Source organism: Genypterus blacodes, unplaced genomic scaffold (assembly GCF_046128005.1).
Source record: "Genypterus blacodes isolate CSIRO-AG114 ecotype Tasmania unplaced genomic scaffold, CSIRO-AGI_Gbla_v1 ptg000147l_1, whole genome shotgun sequence".
Classification (NCBI taxonomy): domain Eukaryota; kingdom Metazoa; phylum Chordata; class Actinopteri; order Ophidiiformes; family Ophidiidae; genus Genypterus; species Genypterus blacodes.
This window is the reverse complement of record NW_027466949.1, coordinates 326,480-350,530: the sequence shown is the minus strand read 5'-3', so window position 1 is coordinate 350,530 and position 24,051 is coordinate 326,480. Positions and strand designations below refer to the sequence as shown.

Sequence of the window (24,051 nt, the reverse complement as noted above, 5' to 3'; positions counted from 1 at the left end):
GTAAATCATCTAGAAAGACTTTACACATGTCCTTGCATTGTCATGTGTACAACAGCGCTACAACCTTCAAAAAGTGGGACAGAATCCAAACACATAAGAAACAATTCCAACAGAGTGATTCCAGGCACTTGTAGCGAGGGCTGTAAAGCATCAGTGAGAAGAAAGGGACCTCCTCCAGGACAGTGACTGGACACCTCTCTGGCTGAAGAGCTAAAAATGTTCTATTTTCTTCAGAGCGCAACATGAGAAAAGCATCAGGAGAGTAAACTGACTGATCTTGATTTATAATCATTAACTGCTGATTGTGTGGGGTCTTCAACACTGCAGCAGAATTTCTTACGACTAAGTTGAAAAAAAAATATCAACACACCTCAACACCACAACATTTGGGAACATAGACAAATAGAGGAAAATATAACAGTGCTAATTAGATTGTATTGTTGTTGTGTAACACAGATGCTAGGTGAAAACATCTCAGATCAACACAGGAGGAAGTGGGTCTGGTCCTCACACAGCAGGGGACCAGAGCCAGGGCAAGATAAACAATAACTTCACAAGGCACGTAGTAATCTGATGACATCATGCCCACTCTCCCACAAGTCAATCCAAGGAACATTTCAAGGAGTTTCCCAGTAAGCAGGGGCTCCCACGTATACTGTGTTTGCACACAATTGCGTAGTAGACTTTATGGAGAATCCCAGTAGGCAGGGACTCCCACGTAGTGACGCTGCTTTAAACTGCTTGTTGCTTCGTGACATAGACGAAAAGTATATTTGGATTCTGGTATACATTGTGATGGGAAGTGTTAATGACTAGTGATATTTGTTAAATAATGAGACTTTCAAACATTCAAATGTAAAATAAATTGATGATTATTAAACTTTAGAATACTTATGATTATCCTTTATGCGATTGTTGTAGTATTTTTTATGGGACTCATATTTCCGCATCTCTACGGTGGAGGGATCTGTTTACGGTTGGTCTGAATTGCAGTGAGCGTGATGCACAGCAATCTCTGGATTAATGCGAATCTGATCATCGAGATAATTAGTACTGAGCGGGACTGGCATAAAGGAAGGAGTTAGAATGAATGATATTTTGGTTGGACTAAGTGTATTGCCTGTTAAACAAACATTGTAAGTATAATCATTTGTGTTCCTGAGTTGATAGGAGTGTCAAGTCAATCAGTTTACATTCATCCGAACCGCTCCCAAGCGTGTCGTAAAATAGCCTGTAACAGCCTGTAACACAGTGGCACTTTTTAAGTGATATGAGGACGCCCTGTTTGAACAAATATTCCAGCTTTAGAGCAATTAAGAACGTATACTTAATACTAAATTAATCCCAAATTCCCGCACTAATATAATGACCAGAAACTAAAACTTCTTATTCTACGCAGACAATTGGAGATCTATTTACAGAATCAACCAATTAGAGACTAAATTATCACTAGCAACTATTACATTTATCTTATGGAGTCAGATAAACGAGAACACTGCACTATCATAATAATAATTTCACATTGCCGATTTGGAGATTCGACCAGCCTTGCCCGCAACTCATTAGCTGCCGTCGTTGGACCAAGGGCAGGACTTCCGGGTTTTACACGACTACAAATTTCTTTCTTTACACCGCGTCCCACATGCTTAACAATTAAATTGTCTGTGAAGTGTGTTTTCTCATGTGTCGCTTCAAGTAAAGTTTGAAAGCGAATGTATCACCACAAACAGAACAACTAAATGGCTTCTCTCCTGTGTAGATTTTAATGTGTACCTTCAGGTTGCCATGACAAGTGAAAGTTTTACCACAAACTGGGCAACTAAATGGCTTCTCTCCAGTGTGGATTATCATGTGTTGCTTCAGGTTTGCATGACGAGTGAAGGTTTTACCACAAACTGAGCAACTACATGGCTTCTCTCCAGTGTGGATTATCATGTGTTGCTTCAGGTTGGCATTATGAGTGAACGTTTCACCACAAAATGTGCAACTAAATGGCTTCTCTCCTGTGTGGACTCTCATGTGGTCCTGTAGGGGTCTATTTCGAGTGAAGTTTTTATTACAAAGTGAGCAACTAAATGGCTTCTCTCCTGTATGGATTCTCATGTGGACATTTAGGCTATACTTTCGAATGAAGTTTTTACCACAGACAGAGCAACTAAATGGATTCTCCCCTGTGTGAATTCTCATGTGTCGCTTCAGGTCATTACTTAAAGTGAAGGTTTTTCCACAAACTGAGCAACTAAATAGCTTCTTTTCAGTGTGGATTTGCATGTGATGCTTCAGGTTACCTTTAAGAGTGAAGGTGTCAGAACAAACTGAGCAACTGAATGGTTTCTCCCCTGTGTGAATTCTCACATGTCTCTTCAGGTCATTACTATAGGTGAAGGTTTTTCCACAAACTGAGCAACTAAATGGCTTCTCTCCAGTGTGGATTTTCATGTGATGCTTCAGGCTGCCATTATGAGTGAAGGTTTCACCACAAACAGTGCAACTAAATGGCTTCTCTCCCGTGTGGATTTTCATGTGATACTTCAAGTTGCCATTAAGAGTGAAGGTTTCACCACACACTGAGCAACTGAATGGTTTCTCCCCTGTGTGAATTCTCATGTGTCGCTTCAGGTCACTACTTAATGTGAAGGTTTTTCCACAAACTGCGCAACTAAATGGCTTCTCTCCAGTGTGGATTCTCATGTGGTCCTTCAGGGTACTATGTCGAGTGAAGTTTTTGTTACAAAGTGAGCAACTAAATGGCTTCTCTCCTGTGTGGATTATCATGTGTTACTTCAGGGTTCTATGTCGAGTGAAGTTTTTATTACAAACTGAGCAACTATATGGCCTCTCTCCTGGGTGGATTCTCATGTGTGGCTTCAGGTCACCATGTTGAGTGAAGGTTTCCCCACAAACTGAGCAACGATGCTTCTTCTCTCCTGTGTGGATTCTCATTTGGACGTTAGGGTCTCCACTCAGAGTTGAGATGCTGGATGGAAGCTCAGACTCTGTGTTCTCGTCACTTTGACTTTGTGTGGACTGAACTTTCACTTCAGCATTTTCACTCTTCAAAGACTCCTTCAGACCATGAAGCTGCTCTACCTCCTGATTGATCCTTAGTGCTTCATCTTCCTCCTTAATATGTGGGTGTTCTGGCTCCTCCTGGTCCAGACTGGGGCTACACTTTTGCTGCACCAACAGCTTTTGGACATCGAAGGGCAATGCTGAAACAGACAAATACACAATGATAAACATATGTAGTTATATTCACGGTCACAGTTTACAATGGGATCAAGGTTATTGGGCCATGGTGTTAGTTTGATATTGTGTATATAAAGGTTGTCACAATTCCACAGTTTTTACTTTTATTCTGATACCAAGTTCAGTATTGTAATACGGTATTGATACAGTGCTATTAAAAAAACATGAAAACACCTTACAAGCCATTAGATGTTAATGAGAGTGATTGGGGTTATTGCCTCAAAAAGAATGAAGCCTGTTACTTATTTGATATTGTCATTTAAAGCAGTGACTTCACTTATATGTATTCAAAATCAATAAAAAATCAATAAACGTTCTGTATTTCCAAAATATAATGCTAATGCAAAAGCTTACACCAGGGGTGTCAAACTCATTTCAGTTCGGGGCCACATTCAGCCTAATTTAGATTCAAGTGGGCCGTATTAGTAAAATCATAGCATAATAACCTATAAACGGATGTAAATGGACAACTCCAAGTTTACCCTTTGATTTAGTGCAAAGAAGCACAGGTTCATATTGCAAATGTTTTATTTTATTACAACTTATTATTTAACAAAATAAGTAAGGTGACAAATCACCTTTACAGTGGAATTATGAAAAAGTCCAACCGTGTAATACTGTGTAACTTAATTTCTAAATTAGTTCTTTGCAAAAACAACACTTTTTATCCGTACATCTTTTCGGTGACTTGTGTGGGCTGGCTTTGTGCTGCAGATCTTTTTTTCATGACTCTGCCTTAGAAGATGTGATCATTTCTAGCGTTTTCCCCTCTGCACTGAACAATAATTTTTTTCTCAAAAAGTTCATCTTCGTCGTAAAGCATAAAAAAGTGGACAAACCTATTCTGTGCAACCGAACTTCCGGGTTGAGGGCGTCGAACAGGCGTTTTCGTAGTATGTCGTTCTCCTGCTGTGCCTGGGACAATTCTCCTTCCAAAGCTCTCATCTCCTCTCGTAGATCCTCGACAGCCGCAGTTGGTCGCGATCTCCCCAGCGATGTCATATTTCGGGCTCTGAACATTTTCACTCAAGGATGGAAACTTGTCTCGGTTTTTTTCTGCTGTGCTGTTTTCCAGGCGTCAAGGCCAAACTAACTTCAGCGGCTGCTCGCTTAGCCCCAGTAGAAGTTAACGTAGCTTTAATAAGCTACCGGGAGATGAGACGGTTTAAAAAGCTTCAGAGTATTGTCCAGCCACACAAATTTATGATGGCATTTTAACAGGTGGGTTGGTGTCAGTCACGCTAACTCGCTCACATATATTTCCTTTGATGAGTGTGATCATATTAATTTCCGTTTAACTGTGCTTGTCATTAAGAATTGTCTGTGTAAACTATGATACAGAAGAAGCCTGCTGACACAGAGAGAGAGAGAATCTGACAACAGGAAGCTCAGTAACAAGGTCCAACTAAGGTGATCTATAACTGACAAGATCAGATTCTTCGTCTGTCCACAGTGGGGAAATTCGATGTTCACATGACGAGTCAGTTCACATTAGTGAACAATGCAAGACACTGTGTTAAGTTAGACGTCTGTCAAAGGACAGCTATACCAAGTGCAGAGGCTTTCAGGATCAATGAGTGAATCAAAGGACTGAATGCATTACATGTTGCACATCAGGGATATTGCACAATGTGATTATTGGACCGGGTTCACTGGAAGAAGTGGGGATTGAACAATAAATATTGGGAAGAAGCCATCATATCATCTACAATGCACAGGATGCATGAAGAGGAATGTGCCTAGAGGAGTGGACTTGCCAGTGACCCCCAACCAGAAACCAACACAAAGGAGACATACACATTGAATTGTATATAATTGCATGTCAATCCTGAGTTCGGGGCTCATTGAGTGGAGGTGTAGACAGTTAACTGGATTGCAATCTGTGGACCACTGAAACTCATTGAGACCTCAGCGGAGCCAATTACTTTGTATCACAACTTTTACCTCTTTTTCTTAATAAACAGCTTAAGTGTGATCTGAACACCTTACTTTAAGTTATTGATGAGTATTAACATATTCATTTCCATTTAACTGTGCTTGCTCATTAAGAATTGTTTGTGTAAACTATGATGCTAAGAAACCTATGTTCACAGAGAGGGAGGGCTCAGAGCAATGGGCTCAGTCAGGGGCTCCAACTGGGTTAATGGATAACTGAAAAGATTAGATAAGGTGATCCTTTGTTCCCACAGCGGGGAAGTTCACCTGTTGCAGCGGCAGGGTTAATGGTGCAAAGCAATAAAGAGCATTGTGATGGGATAGAGCCTGGCAAAGTAAAAGGTCTATCAAGGGTACAGCTGTACTAAGTGAGAAGTTTTCAGGGTCAATGAGTGAATGCACATAGGGGATATTCCCCTTCAGTGAGAAGTACAAGACGATCTTCCTGGAGGAGTGGACTAGCCTGTGCACCAACCAGAAACCAACACAAAGGAGGAGACACACACATTGAACAGTATATAATGTATGAAAATCCTGTGTTCGGGTCTCGTCTGGACGTGTAGTTAGCTGCCTGGGTGCAGTCTGTGGACCACTGAAGCACACAAGACCTTAGCTGAGACCATGAGATCTCAGCTGAGTCAGTCAAATATTCTGTACCACAACTTTAACCTGAAATGCTTGATAAACATCTTAAGTGTGTGAAGTCCTTATTGCTGGCCTGAAGAAGTATTCTGAACACATTATACTTACCCGTACTGCAGCTTTTCTATTAGTCATGTCCTTAAAGCCATCTGTACATGTATACATTTGTGTGAAATCTTACACGAAATGTTTATTTAGATTTATTGGCCCACATATTTAGGATAAGCTATACCTGTCTTGTGTAATGCGTCCTCCCAAACAAATGGTGGCAAGACTGTGTTCCACTTTGACTATTTTGTTATTGTTGACTGGTCGCGACATGCAACATCAGCTTCCTATACAACATGGATAGTTCAAAGCACATTGATAGCACATTTGGGATGAGAGCATACTTTTAATTCATCCTACCGAACCAGAAGTGCGGCTTGTGTCCCCCTCATCCTGTCATTTGTTAACATGCAGTAAAATACTTCATGAAGACTCAATGAGAGGGCTGTAATATCATGTGTTTAATGTCGGACCGACATGATCATGTTTCAGTATGAAATGAGGGATCACCATCTTGTTTATCTGTCTGTTGACCGCAGCTGGTTATTTTGCCGCCCACTGACTGCACTTCCACATTATGTGTAGCCGTGCAGTCTATATTCTCACAAACATAAACTGTAAAAGGCCTTGTATGTGTAGAGACCAGGTCATTCAGAACTGGACCAATCAGTCGAACATTTAGGAAAATGTAACACTTTATTATGTTAGTATCGTCAGATACAGGAAACAGTAGAACACGTCCATGCATTGTCACGTATACAACAGCGACACAGCTTGAAATTGATTAAAAGTAAGACTTCAAATACATTCGAAGTAATTGTAAAATAAGCTCAATTTCTACTATTTTCCTCAGGTCACAACATGAGAAAAGCATGAGAGTAAACACCATGATTGACTAATCTGATTTATAAACTGAAAAATGCTGATTGTGCTGGGCCTTCAACACTGAAGTTGAATTTTTTCCTCTCGACTATATGCCTCTTCAAATCGTTTTCTGTACACTGTTCCCCACATTCTGAACAATTGAACAAAATCATCAACAAACAAGTGTCTCTGAAGTGTGTTTTCGTATGTGTTACTTCTGATAATCTTTTATAGTGAATGTATCACCACAAACAGAGCAACTCATGTGCCGCTTTAAGTCTCTAATACAAATTAAGTTTTTACCACAAAAACAACAACTAAATGGCATCTCCTCTGTGCATTCTCACGTGGATCTTCAGGTGATCACCTCGAGTGAAATTTTTACCACACACAGAGCAATTAAATGGCTTCTCTCCTGTGTGGATTCTCATGTGGAGCTTCAGATGATCACTTCGAGTGAAGTTTTTACCACAAAATGAGCAACTAAATGGCTTATCTCCAGTGTAGCTTCTCATGTGGAAGTTCAGGTGTTTACGTTGTTTAAAGTTTTTACCACAAACTGAGCAACTAAAAGGCCTCTCCCCTGTGTGGATTCTCATGTGGATCTTCAGGTTATCATTACGAGGAAAGTTTTTGCCGCAAACCAAGCAACTAAATGGCCTCTCTTCTGTGTGGATTCTCATGTGGTTCTTCAGTGTTCCATGTTGAGTGAAGTTTGTATTACAAAGTGAGCAACTGAATGGCTTTTCTCCTGTGTGGATTCTCATGTGTTGCTTAAGGTGATTACTTTGAATAAAGTTTTCACCACAAACAGAGCAACAATGCAGTTTTTGTCCTGTGTGGATTCTCATGTGTTGCTTGAGGTGATTATTTTGAATGAAGTTTTCACCACAAACTGAGCAACCATGCAGTTTTTCTCCTGTGTGAATTTCTCCTGTGTGAATTCTCATTTGGATGTTAGGGTCTCCATTCAGAGTTGAGATGCTGGATGGAAGCTCAGACTCTGTGTTCTCGTCACTTTGTCTGAGGTGAAACTGTGTGGACTGAACTTTCACTTCGGCATTTTCACTCTTCACAGACTCCTTCAGACCATGAAGCTGGTCTCCCCTCTGACTGATAACTAGTTCCTCATCTTCCTCTTTAATATGGCGGTGTTTTGGCTGGTTCCACTCTTGCTGCACCAACAGCTGCTGGACGTCGAAAGGCAATGCTGAAACAGACAAATACACAATGGAATACATATGTAGTTATATTCACGGTCACAGTTTACAATGGGATCAAGGCTATTGGGTCATGGTGTTAGTTAGATAGGGTGTGTATAAAGGTTGTCACGAAACCAGATTTTTTACTTTTATACTGATACCAAGTTCAGTATTGCGATACGGTTTTGATACAGTGCCAATCAAAAAACATGAAAACGCCTTAGAAGCAAATAAATGTTAATGAGAGTGATTGGGTTTATTGCCTCAAAATGAGAAGTCTGTTACTAATTTGACATTTTATTTTAAAGCAACTACTTTACATCTTAGATATATATTCACCATCAAAATAAACACTCTGTATTTCTAAAATATATTGCTGATCCAAAATCTTACAGTTAGGAAACTAGACACTAAAAAATCAAGCAATGAAACAATAAACCTTCAAATGAAGTTATTAGTGACATTGTTTGGAATAATGGAACTATTTTTGAGTAGTTGAGTAGAGTAGTATTTTTAAGTTCTTCAAACGTGAGCATTTCTAACGTTTTTCCCTCTGCACGGAACAAGTGTGTATTTCACAAAAAGTTACATCTTTGTCACAAAGCATAACAAAGTGGACAAACCTATTCTGTGCAACCGAACTTCCGGGTTGAGGGCGCCGAACAGTTGTTTTCGTAGCCTGTCGTTCTCCTGCTGTGCCTGGGACAATTCTTCTTCTAAAGCTCTTTTCTCCTCTCGTAGATTCTCGACAGTTTGTCGCGGTCTCCAACGATCCAGCGATCTCAGCTGGATTCTGGACATTTTTACTCAAGGATTGAAACTTGTCTCGGTTTTTTTCTGGTCGGTTTTCCAGGCGTCAAGGCCAAACTAACTTCATTGGCTGCTAGCTTAGTCTCGGTAGAAGTTAAACTTAGCTTTAACGGGCTACCAGGAATTGAGACGGTCTGTAAAGCTAAAGAGCAATGTACAGTCACATATATTCATGATGGCATTTCAACAGGTAGGTTGGAATCACTCGAGCCGACAAGCGCTGTGTTGTTTCGGGTTCTTTTTAAAATAGATTTAGCGAGCGTAGCCGTTATCTTAGCTTCGATTGAGGATAGCTTAGCCTAGGCAATCAATCGGAAAACCTGGAGATAAGACGCTGAAAGCATAAAACAGTCCAGTTTGTTCACTCAGATTTAGGCACGCACGGAGAATTCACAGATTATTGCAGTAGAATGAGGAGAGGAGCGGGAGACACGAATTACGACACGGATCGGTGGTGGGCACCGAATTTGGAGATAGGGAGCGGGCGGACGAGCCCGGCAGAGCTCGCAGCATCCCCTCCTCTTCCTCGCTCCACGTTACAGGGCAGGCGTCATTCTTGCCTCCCCCCGCAGGTCAAACAGTTCTTCTTTACCCCACACCTCTACACGCTCATCCAGGGATCTATCTTCAGTGGCAGACTGCTGCAGCCACCGAGTAGGACAAAACGCTACCGCAGGTCATTAATACCAACAGCAATAACACTTTATAACAGGTCATAACAGTGTGCATGTGTTGTTTAAGATACTTTGACAGTGAAATATGTGTGTGTATATATATACGAACCATGGGTCCGCTATAATATCATAACAATGATGACAATTTATAGTATTTTCTTTTCTTGATCATACATGCAAAAGATGTATTCTGTCAAGAGTGTATATTGTATTGTGTATACTGTTTTCTTGAGTGTATTTATCTTGCATTTCTTCTTCTGTACCTTTACTACTGTGATGACTAAGTTTCTCATCTGTGAGATAAATAAACGTCCTATCCTATGCTAATAGCCATGATATAACCTAGTAAAACCCTCTCCAGAAGCTTATCTCCTTACTGGGCTTTCTTGCCTATCTCTGGTATGACTCCTCCCCATGCATATAGCTTTATTCAATGTCCCTTATTTTAAATTACCTTTTAGTTCCTCTTCAGAGATATCTGAAGACACTTAATTCATTTTATGTTAGCTTATACTGTTATCGCAGTGGTGTGAAGAGCAGGTATCTCTCAATCTTCACCAGATCTCAATCTTCACCAGAAAATAAAGCAACAAATAATGGTATTGTTAAAACTCATTTTATTATTGGACTTGCAGAAGCAGACTTATTATTCTTTATCCATGTGTTCATTAGTTAGCTGCCCAACTACACAGGGCAGCCACTTACAGAGACACAAGAGACACTTACAAATAGGGGAGTTGTTGATGAAGAGAGGAAGTTATCATCACTACACTTAAATCAGGTCTTTCAGAACTGGACCAGTAAAACATTTGACAAATTGACACTTTATAATTTCAGTATCACCAAATACAGGAAAAAGCAGAACATGCCCTTGCCTTGTCACGTATACCGACGCAATACCTTCAAGCAGATTTCAAAAAGTGGGACAGAATTCAAACACATTAGAAACAACTCAAACAGAGTGATTTCAGGCACTTGTAGCAGGGGCTATTAAAGCATCCTCCTCCAGTACAGTGACTGGACATTTCTCTGGGTGAAGAACTAAAATGTTTCTATTTTCTTCAGAGCGCAACATGAGAAAAGCATCAGGAGAGAAAATTGACTGATCTTGATTTATAATCTGTAACTGTGGATTGTGTTGAGCCTTCAACACTGCAACAGAATTTTTTTTCGGCTCCATGCAGCGTCAAATTCTTTCTGTACATTGTGTCCCACATTCTGAAAAATGACAGTGTCTCAGAAAGTGTGTTTTCTCATGTGTCGTTGCAGATAAGCATTTCTAGTGAATGTATCACCACAAACGGCGCAACTGAATGGCTTCTCTACCATGTGTAATATCATGTGTCGCTTGAAGTCTACACATCTAATAAAGTTTTTACCGCAAACAGAACAACTATATGGCTTCTCTCCTGTGTGGTTTCTCATGTGGACCTTCAAGTCTTCATTTTGAGAGAAGGTTTTACCACACACAGTGCAACTGTATGGCTTATCTCCTGTGTGTGTTCTCATGTGAACCTTCAGGCGGTAATTTCGATTAAACTGTTTTCCACAAACTGAGCAACAAAATGGCTTCTCTCCCGTGTGGATTTTCATGTGGCCCTTCAGGTCATTATTTCGAGTGAAGTTTTTACCACAAACAGAACAACTAAATGGCTTCTCTCCTGTGTGGTTTCTAGAATGGACTTTCAGGTCTTCATTTTGAGAGAAGCTTTTACCACACACAGAGCAAATGTATGGCTTCTCTCCTGTGTGAATTCTTATGTGTCGCTTCAGGTGATCATTTCGATTAAAGCGTTTTCCACAAACCGAGCAGCAAAATGGCCTCTCTCCCGTGTGGACTCTCATGTGGGTCTTCAAGTGATCAGTTCGAGCAAAGGTGTTACCACAAACTGCGCAACTAAAGGGCTTTTCTCCACTGTGGGTTCTCATGTGGCTCTTCATGGCTCCATACAGAGTGAAGTTTGTATTACAAACAGAGCAACTGTATGGCCTCTCTCCTGTGTGTTTACTCATGTGGATCTTCAGGGCTCCATACAGAGTGAAGTTTTTATTACAAACAGCGCAACTATATGACTTCTCTCCTGTGTGGATGCGCATGTGGATCTTCAGGGTTCCGGGTTGAGTAAAGTTTTTATTACAAACAGAGCAATTATAAGGCCTCTCTCCTGTGTGGATTCTCATGTGGCGCTTCAGGCGTTCATTTCGAATGAAGTTTTTACCACAAACAGAGCAACTGAATACCTTCTTTTTTGTGTGACTTCTCTTGTGGGTCTTCAGGGAATCCTTTCGAGTAAAGTTTTCACCACAAACTGAGCAACAATGCAGTTTTTCTCCTGTGTGAATTCTCATTTGGATGTCTGGGTCTGCATTCAGAGTTGAGATGCTGGATGGAAGCTCAGACTCTGTGTTCTCGTCACTTTGACTTTGATGAAGCTGTGTGGACTGAACTTTCACTTCAGCAATTTCACTCTTCACAGACTCCTTCAGACAATGAAACTGCTCGTCCTCCTGACTTATCCTTTGTGCCTCATGTTCCTCTTTAATATGTGGGTGTTCTGGCTCCTCCTGGTACAGACTGGGGCTGCTCTTTTGCTGCACCAACAGCTTTTGGACATCGAAAGGCAGTGCTGAAACAGATGAATGCATAGTTGAAAACACATGTGGTTATATTCACAGTCACAGTTTACAATGAGATCAAGGTTATTGGATCATTGATATGGTGTATATGAATGTTGTCACGATACCAGTTTTGTACTTTTACACTGTAACCAAGTTCAGCATTGTGATACGGTATTGATACAGTGCCAACGTGAAAACACTTACAAGCCATTAGATGTAATGAAAGTGATTTGGTATATTGCCTCAAAATGAAAGAAGCCTGTTACAAATTTGGATAAACTGAATAAGGCTTCTTCTTTAATTCATTCATGCAAAGTGTTGTATTACATGTTGAAAATATGTCTCCTTAAAGCAAACAAAGATTTTAATATCAGAGTGTGCATGGGTGGAAACTGGAGGCCCATTTCCTGCCCAGTCTGCTGGGTGGAACCGGAGGGTCACCGGTGCGGGTCCCCCATGTGGACCAAGTTAGTAGACTGGTAGCTGGTGAGTTGCCAGTTTGCCTCCAGGGCAATGCGGAGGTGCACTTGAGCAAGGCACCGAACCCCCAACTGCTCCAGGGGCGCCATAGAATGGCTGCCCCGCACCCACTCTGTAATGCATGTGTTTTTGTGTTATGGGTGCAAGTATCTAAAATCTTAAAACAATTCCTGTTATTGTTAAGTTCTGGCTGTTAATGCAACTATGTCCACAGGAGCCAGCTCTTTTTCCTCTCACCTCTTTGAACACAGTACTGATAAGAGACATTAAACATTTATATTAAATAAATATTCCCCTACTATTAACATCTGCAAATATTTCAACCTTGTCATTAGTTTATTCTGAATTGTGCCTGCATGAGCTACAAGTTGTTTAAATGTTGCACCCTCCTCAAACATCTGAAACCATCACTTTAAAGCATAAAAAGGGGCAAACAACAACAAACCTATTCTGTGCAACCGCACATCCGGGTTGAGGGCGTCGAAAAGTCGTTTTCGTAGTCTCTCGTTCTCCTGCTGTGTCTGGGATAATTCTTCTTCCAAAGCTCCTATCTCCTCTTGTAGATCCTCGGCAGCCGCAGTTGGTCGCGGTCCCACCAGCAATCTCATAATTCGGACTCTGGACATTTTCACTCCTAACTGAAGTTAGCTTAGCGTAGGTAACCAATCGGGAGATAAGACGCTGAAAAGTATAAAACAGTCCCGTTTGTTGATTTATTCACACACACGGGGGATCTTACGCTTCTTCCAGTGGAATAAGGAGAGCACAGGGTGAGACGAATAAGAACGGACCACCGAATTTCCAATCAAAGTGAAGTTCTTCTTCTGTTAACACGTGCGGCAGATTCGACGCGGCGAAGGCGGTACATCCGGGTGCTTACTCGGGTGCTTACTCGTACTTACCCGTATCTTTGATATACGGAGCGCTCATTCACAACCCTCCATACATTACTTCCTGTGCAACATACAGACATACAGATTCATTGGGAGTCTATCCAACAGTCTCTCACAACAATGAACTGTGAAAAGCCTGGAGCACCAACTGAAGCATGGCAAGACTGAGGCGCAAATCTTGTTCACATTAAGTGCTTTGGTGTTGCAGTACTTATTGTTTCAGTGCTTTTAAAGTCACTCACACCAGAGGACTCTCCTTTCAGCAGCTGCTTTGGTGGCAACCTGTCCCCAGATAGAAAGAATGACAATCAGATCCAGGGAGACAATAAGGCTGACAGTAAACCTGAGCAGACCAAAATGCACAACGCTGCTCAGTCAGAAAAGGATGCAGAACTGGAAGCTACTTTGAGAAAATTCCCCCCTCCAAACTACTATGTCCACACTTTCTACTATCCATAGTATGGAAACCCTCGGTTCAATGGCAAATATGTCCACTGGGACCACCCACAGATGCCACCTAGGACTTCAAGGTGGTTCAGTTATCCACAAGGCAGACATGTCCCACCTGATGACATTGGATCACACTTCTACCCAGCGTTAGGGCCTTACAGTTCCAAGGACCCCTCTGTCGTAGAGGCTCATATGCAGCAGCTACGCACCGCAGCCATCGGTAATGTAGAGATGAATTTGATTGCATGACTGAGCAATATTTTTTGTTTTACAGTAGATATTTTTAGTGATGTGATACTGACATACATAGTTAGGTGATGATATGATCCATAACAACATCTTATGATATCAGATAAAGGCCCTGTGATTATGATCATTTTTTGATACCCACAAGTATGTGAGTCCTGCATGTAAACACAATATTTTAGCTTAGCTTTTAGCATCACCTGAGTGTTCTTGAATTCACTTGAGGGTTTTATTTATTGATTGATTTGGTCAACCCCCAACATTTCTAAAAATCTATACATGGTTAAACAGCCTACATTGTTGAAGAAATACATACAAGAAAAAGGTAGGGAGAGTAAAAGAGAAAAGCGAGCGACTTCCTTGGGGTTCCAGTCGAAGGAGATGATCCTCAAGAAGTTGAATAAAGTGGAAATGGTTGCTTGTGTTTATCTTTTAACTTAGACTATTTGTTTTCAGGAGTCATCGCTGTCTCCTGGTATCCTCCTCGTCTGAAGGATGACAACGGCGAGCCGATAGACAACATTGTGCCTTTGCTGCTGGAAGTGGCACATAAATACCATATTAAGGTCTGTATGTCAGTGGCAGTGATATTCTACGTGTGAATTGAAAGCACAGTGTTTCATGTTGATTTGATCTTTTTGCCTTTATTTTCAGGTGGCATTTCACATTGAAACCTACAAAGGGAGGGATGAAATAATACAAAATAAACATGTTCACTAATGTCAAGTACATGATTGACAAGTAAGCAATGCATTATTTCCTCAGTGTTTTATGTAATTTAATTCATTCTAACTCATTCTGATGTTTACTTAGTATCCTTTTTCAATTACTCATGCAGTCTAAAAATGCCAAGATATGACAAATTCCATTAATCTAGGACTTTACATATTTATGTTCCTCTTTCTTTTTTGTATTGTTATTATATTCTTTTATTCATTTTGAGAGAAGCTTTTACCACACACAGAGTAATTGTATGTCTTCTCTACTAAGTGGATTCTCATGTGAATCTTCAGTTGATAATTTTGATTACACTGTTTTCCTCAAACTCAGCAACAAAATGGCCTCTCTCCTGTGTGGGTTCTCATGTGTTGTTTCAGGTCTCCATCCTGTGTGAAGTTTTTACCACAAACATAACAACTAAATGGCGTCTCTCCTGAGTGGTTTCTTGTATGGATCTTCAGGTCTGCATCTTGAGAGAAGCTTTTACCACACACAGAGCAACTGTATAGCTTCTCTCCTGTGTGGATTCTCATGTGGATCTTCAGGTGATCATTTCGATTAAAGTGTTTTCCACAAACTGAGCAGCAAAATGGCCTCTCTCCTGTGTGGGTTCTCATGTGTCGTTTCAGGTCTCCATCTTGAGTGAAGTTTGTATTACAAAGTAAGCAACTATATGGCTTCTCTCCTGTGTGGGTTCTCATGTGGACTTTCAGACTATACTTTCTGATGAAGCTTTTTCCACAAACCGAGCAACTGAATGGCTTCTCTCCTGTGTGGATTTTCATATGTTGCTTCAGCTTGGCACTATTAGTAAAGTTCTCACCACAAAATGAGCAACTAAATGGCTTCTCTCCTTTGTGGATTCTCATGTGCTCTTTTAGGGTTCCACGTCGAGTGAAGTTTGTATTGCAAAGTGAGCAACTAAATGGCCTCTCTCCTGTGTGGATTCTCATGTGTTGTTTCAGGTCTCCATCTTGAGTGAAGTTTGTATTACAAAGTATGCAACTATATGGCTTCTCTCCTGTGTGGATTCTCATGTGGACCTTCAGGCTATACTTTCGAAGGAAGTTTTTACCACAGACAGAGCAACTGAATGGCATCTCCCCTGTGTGAATTCTCATATGGCACTTCAGGTCATTACATAAAGTCAAGGTTTTTCCACAAACTGAGCAACTCAATGGCTTCTCTCCAGTGGGTATTGTCATGTGATGCTTCAAGGTGCCATTAAGAGTGAAGGTTTCACCACAATCTGAGCAACAATGCTGCTTCTCTCCTGTGTGGAATCTCATTTGGACGTTAGAGTCTCCATTCAGAGTTGAGATGCTGGATGGAAGCTCAGACTCTGTGTTCTCGTCACTTTGACTTTGATGAAGCCGTGTGGAATGAACTTTCACTTCAGCATTTTCACTCTTCTCCTTCAGACCATGAAGCTGCTCTACCTCCTCACTGATCCTTAGTGCTTCATCTTCCTCTTTAATATGTGGGTGTTCTGGCTCCTCCTGCTCCAGACTGGGGCTACACTTTTGCTGCACCAACAGCTTTTGGACATCAAAAGGCAATGCTGAAACAGACAAATTCACAAAAGAAAACAACTGTAGTAATATTCACGGTCACAGTTTACAGTTAGGTCAAGGATATTGGGTCATGGTGTTAGTTTGATTCTGTGTATATAAAGGTTTCGTGATACCACAGTCTTTACTTTTATTCTGATACCAAGTTCAGTATTGTGCTAGGTATTGATACAGTGCCAATCAATAAACATGAAAACACCTTACAAGCCATAAGATGTTAACAAGAGTGATTGGGTCCATAGCCTCAAAAAGAAAGAAGCCTGTTACTAATTTGATATTTTTGTTAAAAGCAGTGACTTCACATCTTATATTAATATTCAAGACCAATCAAAACTAAATAAACATTCCGTATTTCCAAAATATATTGCTAGGGCAAAAGATTACACAAACCTTTCTGATGAAGTTATTAGTGACTGTTTGGAATGATGGAAGTATTATCGAAATGAAGATGTGATCATTTTTGAGCATTTGTAACGTTTTCCCTCTGCACTGAACAAATATATATTTCTCAAAAAAAATCATCTTAGTCGTAAAGCATAAAAAAGTGGACAAACCTATTCTGTGCAACCGAACATCCGGTATGAGGGCGTCGAACAGTCGTTTTCGTAGCCTGTAGTTTTCCTGCTGTGTCTGGGACAATTCTCCTTCTAAAGCTCTCATCTCCTCTCGTAGATCCTCGACAGCAGCAGTTGGTCGCGGTCTCAACAGCGATCTTATAATTCGGACTCTAGACATTTTCACATGGATGGAAACTTGTCTCGGTTTTTTCTGGCTGTGCTGTTTTCCAGGCGTCAATGCCAAACTAACTTCAGCGGTGTCTAGCTTAGCCTCAGTAAAGTTAACTTCGCTTTAACAGGCCACCGGGAGAAGAGACGGTTTAAAAAGCTTAAGAGTGTCCATTCATACACATTTACGATGGCATTTGAACAGGTAGGTTGGTATTAGTCACGCTGACTCGCTCTGCGTTGTTTCAGTCTCTTTTTTTAAATCGACGTAGCGAGTGCGGCCGTTGTCTTAGCTTCGACTGAAGTTATCTTAGCGTAGGTAACCAAGCGGGAGAACCGGGAACAAACAGTCCAGTTTGTTCACTCAGATTCAAACACGCACACGGAGGATCTAACGCTTTTTCCAGTGGAATGAGGAGAGGACCAGAAGACACGAATAAACACCGAATTTCCAACCAAGCGAAGTTCTTCTTCGGTTAAAATTCGCGACAGACTAGACGCAGCAAAGGCGGTACATCCGGGTGCTTACCAACCAACCAGTGCCTGCCCATGATTCAGTACAGTGACCCAGTCCAAGCCTAGTTATCACCTCACTGTCCCTCCTGCCCATTCCTGTATTTCACATGCATTTCAGTGTTGTTGGTTGTATTTATACAAAAGTTCAATTAAGGTTGTTGTATGAAAGCCATTAAATGTTCTAATGTAAACTTCACCTTGGCAACTTCTCATTCGCAGTAGCTGAGTCGGTAGGGTTTTCGCTTGGGAACCGGAGGATCGGCGGTTGGAGTCCCTGACGAGGTGACCCTGAGCAAGGCAACGAACCCTCAACTGCTCCCCCCTCTGTAATGGGTGGTAATGTAATGTAAGTGGCTTTGGATGCAAATGTCTACTAAAAACAACCGTAATGTAATTATTAGTTTTTTCAGCACCCGGTAGGTTAATCTTGTTTATTTTCATTCTCGCTGGTGGAGCCGAAGCTCACTGCCACTGGCTGCCACTTAAATGGCCTTATTTGATCCAGTATGTCAGTTCATAGTTTGTCACTATGGCTTCATTGCAATTATAAGAACATTATTAGCTGTGGTTCTAAAGAGTCCGTGGAGAAAAGCACACACTTGGGAAGCAACTACTTGTGATTTTATTTTATTTAGCACATCATCAGAAGGGCTCCAAGCTTTGTAGGATTTGCTCAGAACATTTCCCAGACTGACCAGCATGTGAGAAGCTGCCCAGTGGTTTCATACATAACGTAGATAAAGACAAGGCCACATCGGTTCAAGACAGAAAAATCACACAGGGCTTCGAATACATGAATAGTACTTGTTTGAGATAGATATGAATATCCAGTCAGGTTACAGTGACACAGTGATGTGCTGACATACTTAAAGATAGTTTAAGAACCTTGTGACTTGTCAGTATTACATGGTATACTAGAAACAGCTATCAAATAGTCACAGTTACAGCAAAGTCAGATGATGAAATGGGTTTTCCCATGACATAACCTAGTATAACCTTCTCCAGAAGCTCATCTCCACACTGGGCTTTCTTGCCTTTCTCTGGTAGGATTCTTCCCCATGCATATAGCTTTATTCATGTTCCTTTTTTAAATTTATCTTTTAATTCCTCCTCTTCGGAGAAATCTGAAGACACTTCATTCATAATATATTGATTTATACTGTTATCTCGGTGGCATTAAGAGCAGGTACTGACAACCTCAAACTTCACCACACTTTCTTATTTCAGAATCATCAAATACAGGAAAGATACATAATATGTACTTCCATTGTCACATATACAACAGGTGTGAAGGCCTTTAAACAAATTTCAAAAGTTGGGACACAATTCAAACACATTAGAAACAATTCAAACAGAGTGATTCCAGGCACTTGTAGCAGGGGCTGTGTAGCATCAGTGAGTACAAAGGGACTTCCTCCAGCACGGTGACTGGACACCTCTCTGGCTGAAGAGCTCAATTTCTTCTATTTTCTTCGGGGGCAAAATGTGAGAAAAGCATCAGGAGCGTATATACCATGTTTGACTGATCTTGCTTAACAATCTGTAAACTGCTGTTTGGGCCTTCGACACTGCAGCAGACTTTTTTACAGCAAAAATTTTTCTGTACATTGCCTCCCACATTCTGAACAATTTAAGTGTCTCAGATAGTGTGTTATCTCATGTGTCTCTGCAGATAAGCATTTCTGGTGAATGTATCACCACAAATAGCACAACTGAATGGCTTCTCTTCCATGTGTAATATCATGTGTCGCTTTAAGTCTATACATCTAATGAAGTTTTTACCACGAACAGAACAACTAAATGGCTTCTCTCCTGTGTGTTTTTTTCAAGTGGACCTTCAGGGCATTATTTCGATTAAAGCGTTTTCCACAAACCGAGCAGCAAAATGGCTTCTCTCCCGTGTGGACTCTCATGTGGGTCTTCAAGAGATCAGTTCGAGCAAAGGTTTTACCACAAACTGCGCAACTAAAGGGCTTTTCTCCAGTGTGGGATCTCATGTGAACCTTTAGGGGATAATTTCGATTAAACTGTTTTCCACAAACTGAGCAACAAAATGGCTTCTCTCCTGTGTGGATTTTCATGTGGATCTTCAGGTAATTATTTCGAGTGAAGTTTTTACCACAAACAGAACAACTAAATGGCTTCTCTCCTGTGTGGTTTCTTGTATGGACCTTCAGGTCGTCATTTAGAGAGAAGCTTTCGCTACACACAGAGCAACTGTATGGCTTCTCTCCTGTGTGGATTCTCATGTGGACCTTCAGGTGATCATTTCGATTAAACTGTTTTCCACAAACTGAGCAGCAAAATGGCCTCTCTCCCATGTGAATTTTCATGTGGGTCTTCAAGTGATCAGATCGAGCAAAGGTTTTACCACAAACTGAGCAACTAAATGGCTTCTCTCCAGTGTGGGTTCTCATGTGGCTCTTCAGGGTTCCATACAGAGCGAAATTATTACCACAAACCGCGCAACTAAAGGGCTTCTCTCCAGTGTGGGTTTTCATGTGGCTCTTCATGGCTCCATACAGAGTGAAGTTTTTATTACAAACAGAGCAACTGTATGGCCTCTCTCCTGTGTGTTTGCTCATGTGGATCTTCAGGGTTCCATACAGAGTGAAGTTTTTATTACAAACAGAGCAACTATATGACCACTCTCCTGTGTGGATGCGCATGTGGATCTTCAGGGTTCCAGGTCGAGTAAAGTTTTTATTACATACAGAGCAATTATAAGGCCTCTCTCCTGTGTGGATTCTCATGTGGCGCTTCAGGCATTCATTTCGAATGAAGTTTTTACCACAAACAGAGCAACTGAATGCCTTCTTTTTTGTGTGACTTCTCTTGTGGATCTTCAGGGAATCCTTTTGAGTAAAGTTTTTACAACAAACTGAGCAACAATGCAGTTTTTCTCCTGTGTGGATTCTCATTTGGATGTCTGGGTCTGCATTCAGAGTTGAGATGCTGGATGGAAGCTCAGCCTCTGCGTTCTCGTCACTTTGACTTTGATGAAGCTGTGTGGACTGAACTTTCACTTCAGCAATTTCACTCTTCACAGACTCCTTCAGACAATGAAACTGCTCGTCCTCCTGACTTATCCTTTGTGCCTCATGTTCCTCTTTAATATGTGGGTGTTCTGGCTCCTCCTGGTACAGACTGGGGCTGCTCTTTTGCTGCACCAACAGCTTTTGGACATCGAAAGGCAGTGCTGAAACAGATGAATGCATAGTTGAAAACACATGTGGTTATATTCACGTCACAGTTTACAATGAGATCAAGGTTATTGGGTCATTGATATGGTGTATATCAAGGTGGTCCGATACCAGTTTTTTACTTTTACACTGTTACCAAGTTCAGCATTGTGATACGGTATTGATACAGTGCCATCATTCTAGCAGAGGAGCAGAGGAGGTCCAACACAGAGCCACACCACGCTGCCCGAGGAGCTGAATGAGTTCTATGCCCGGTTTGAGCTCAAGAGACGTAGCCTGGCCCTTGAGGACGTGCAGGACACACCGCTTGCTGTGACACGGGCAGAGGTTTGTTCAGCTCTGAGGAGGACGAACTCACGAAAGGCAGCGGGACCGGATAACATCCCTGGTCGTGTGCTCAAGGCCAGCTCATCGGAGCTGGCGGATGTGTTAACTGACATTTTCAATCTGTCCCTCACCCAGACTACTGTTCCCACCTGCTTCAAATCCACCACCATTGTGCCTCTCCCCAAGAAAAACACCATCACATGCCTCAATGACTACCGTCCTGTCGCACTCACCTCAACAGTGATGAAGTGCTTTGAAAGATTAGTCATGACACACATCAGGAAGATCATCCCACCCACCCTAGACTCTCTGCAGTTTGCCTATAAACACAATAGGTCCACTGACGACGCTATAAACGCTGCCCTACACATAGCCCTCACACACCTAGAACACCCAAACACCTATGTTAGGATGCTGTTTGTTGATTATAGCTCAGCTTTTAACACAGTAATTCCACAAAGGCTTTCGGAGAAGCTGCGGTCACTCGGTTTGACATCCTCCCTCTCTGACTGGGTGCTGGACTTCCTGTCTGGCAGGCCACAGTCACTGAGGGTGGGGGGGCAGACATCAAGCATCAGGACGGTGAACACAGGAATCCCCCAAGGCTGTGTTCTCAGTCCACTCCTGTACACTCTCTTCACATATGATTGTGTGGCCTCCCAGTCTGGCACTGGCATCAAGAAGTTTGCTGATGACACCACAGTCATTGGGCTGGTGACAGACGGGGAGGAGATGTCGTATAGGAGGGAAGTGGCAGGGCTGGTTGCCTGGTGCCAGATCAATAACCTCTCCTTACACGCTGAGAAGACTAAGGAGCTGATTATTGACCCCAGGAAGAGGCGACAGCAGCTCACTCCACTGTACATAGGTGACACTGAGGTAGAGAGGGTCAAGAACTTCAAATTCTTGGGGACACACCTCAGTGAGGACTTCAGCTGGTCACACAACACTGGCGGGTGTTTCTCCTCAAAAAAACGGCAGCAGAGACTGTACTTCCTAAGGAGACTGAGGAAGTTTGGCATGTCAGCCAAGATCCTCAGTAACATCTACAGAGGTGCAGTGAAGAGCTTCATCACTTATGGCATCACAGTGTGGTGCACTGTGCAGAACAGGAAGGCTCTGCAACGGCTGATAAAAACAGCGCAGCACATCCCCGGGGTAGCCTTCCCACCACTTCAGGACATTTACACAACAAGGGCCGTCAAGAGGGTCCAAAACATTACAAAGGACAATACCCACCCCCAACACAGCCTGTTCACACTCCTGCCTGCAGGAAGGCGTTACAGGAGTGCCAAAGCAAGGACGACACGTCTGGCAAACAGCTTCTTCCCACAGGCCATCAGACTGCTAAATAAACTTTGAACTCTGCCCCCACCCCCTCACCCCACTCCACTATGTGCAATAACAATCAAAATAATCTGTACACTCTGCACTTTAAACAAACATACCTACCTCCACTCTGCACCTTTGTACATTTTTATTGCATTTTTGTTTTTGCAAGAATATTTGCATTATTTTCAATTTTTTAAATATATTTCTTTATTTCGTTTTGTACTATTTTATTTTATTTGCACTATTTTATTTTATTTGCATGTCAGGAGACGAAAAAACAAAGTAAGAATTTCATTACACACTGTAAACTGTGTTTATCTGCTGTGTATATGACAATAGACATCTTGAATCTTGAATTAAATAAACATGAAAACACCTTACAAGCCTCAGTCCGCTGGGTGGAACCGGAGGGTCGCCAGTTTTGGGCGACCCGTCCATGTGTTTGTGTGGGTGTGTGATATGAGGGGGTGCAAGACAAATTTCAATTGCATGCGACTAGCTGTGAATTGCATGCAACATGATGAATAAAGAACCTAAATCTTAAAAATCTTAAAACAATTCATTTTATTGTTAAGTTCTGGCTGTTTATGCAACTATGTCCAGAGTGGCCAGCTCTTTTTCCTCTCACCTCGATGAACATAGTACTGATAAGAGACATTTAGACATTAGACATTTATATTAAATAAGTATTACCGCACTTTTTTCATCGGTAAATATTTCAACCCCGTCATTAAGTTTATTCTGAATTGTGCCTGCATGAGCTACAAGTTGTTTAAATGTTTTACCCTCCTCAAACATCTGAAACCATCACTTTCTGGTTGTAAAATGGCATTGTATTACTTTCTCCAAAAGTTAATCTTCGTCATAAAGCATAAAAAAGTGAACAAACCTATTCTGTGCAACCGAACATCCGGATTGAGGGCGTCGAAAAGTCGTTTTCGTAGTCTGTCGTTCTCCTGCTGTGTCTGGGATAATTCTTCTCCCAAAGCTCTTATCTCCTCTTGTAGATCCTCGACAGCCGCAGTTGGTCGCGGTTCCACCAGCAATCTCATAATTCGGACTCTGGACATTTTCACTCCAGGATGGAAACTTGTCTCGTTTTCTTCTGGTTGTGCTGGTTTCCAGGCGTCAATGCCAAACTAACTTCAGCGGCCTTGCGAGTGTAGCCATTTTAGTGTAATCTTGGGTTGCGATGATGTGAAGATGAAGGAAGGAAGGATCTCCGCTGACACTGTCTTTGCTTGTATAATGGGGTTTTATTATACAAAGTACAGCATCATAACAAGCACCATGGAACGCTTGTGAGAGACTCTGCAGCCGGAATGAGTCGCTCCCGAACTCCGACTTTCAGACGTATTTATACAGTTGATTGTCACTCAAGAAAAGACCCGTTCAGTGGATATTGACAAACCACCTGGGACCCCTGTAAACACTACATGACCATATTTGGTAATAGTTCACTTTTATAACGGCCATAAACGGTCTTCTATATGTCAGCAGTTTAAGCCCAAGGCTTAAACTGCTGACCTCCGGTGCAATTTACAT

The 24,051-nt window shown here is 41.7% G+C and overlaps 3 protein-coding genes, 1 long non-coding RNA gene and 1 pseudogene across 6 annotated transcripts; 1 reads left to right on the top strand and 4 right to left on the bottom strand.

The window, feature by feature from the left end:
• Window positions 1-1,640: 1,640 nt before the first annotated feature.
• LOC143012415 (uncharacterized) lies at window positions 1,641-4,495 on the bottom strand (annotated as a pseudogene).
• Window positions 4,496-6,550: 2,055 nt separating this feature from the next.
• Window positions 6,551-9,294, bottom strand: LOC143012420 (uncharacterized). Its single transcript, XM_076165526.1, has 2 exons — window positions 8,564-9,294; window positions 6,551-7,948 (listed from the first exon to the last, which is right to left on the bottom strand). The coding sequence occupies exons 1-2, from the start codon at window positions 8,739-8,741 to the stop codon at window positions 7,056-7,058; spliced, it is 1,071 nt and encodes a 356-aa protein (XP_076021641.1). The 5' UTR covers window positions 8,742-9,294; the 3' UTR covers window positions 6,551-7,055.
• A 732-nt stretch (window positions 9,295-10,026) lies between these two features.
• On the bottom strand, window positions 10,027-13,420 carry LOC143012418 (uncharacterized). Its single transcript, XM_076165523.1, has 2 exons — window positions 12,969-13,420; window positions 10,027-12,051 (listed from the first exon to the last, which is right to left on the bottom strand). The coding sequence occupies exons 1-2, from the start codon at window positions 13,147-13,149 to the stop codon at window positions 10,661-10,663; spliced, it is 1,572 nt and encodes a 523-aa protein (XP_076021638.1). The 5' UTR covers window positions 13,150-13,420; the 3' UTR covers window positions 10,027-10,660.
• A 542-nt stretch (window positions 13,421-13,962) lies between these two features.
• On the top strand, window positions 13,963-14,943 carry LOC143012421 (uncharacterized). Its single transcript, XR_012965053.1, has 3 exons — window positions 13,963-14,086; window positions 14,569-14,678; window positions 14,767-14,943. It is a non-coding gene; the product is annotated as an uncharacterized LOC143012421 (long non-coding RNA).
• Window positions 14,944-15,031: 88 nt separating this feature from the next.
• Window positions 15,032-23,590, bottom strand: LOC143012417 (uncharacterized). 3 transcript variants are annotated; one of them, XM_076165522.1, is made up of 2 exons: window positions 16,958-17,660; window positions 15,032-16,393 (listed from the first exon to the last, which is right to left on the bottom strand). In XM_076165522.1, exons 1-2 carry the CDS (start codon window positions 17,136-17,138, stop codon window positions 15,159-15,161), a joined length of 1,416 nt encoding a protein of 471 aa, XP_076021637.1. In that variant the 5' UTR covers window positions 17,139-17,660; the 3' UTR covers window positions 15,032-15,158. The 3 variants fall into 3 exon arrangements, 2 of the variants coding, with proteins under 2 accessions (XP_076021637.1, XP_076021636.1); XR_012965052.1 differs by lacking the exon at window positions 16,958-17,660 and adding an exon at window positions 16,794-16,947 and having other exon boundaries at window positions 16,311-16,393; XM_076165521.1 differs by lacking the exons at window positions 15,032-16,393; window positions 16,958-17,660 and adding exons at window positions 19,310-20,843; window positions 23,396-23,590.
• Between the last annotated feature and the right edge of the window lie 461 nt (window positions 23,591-24,051).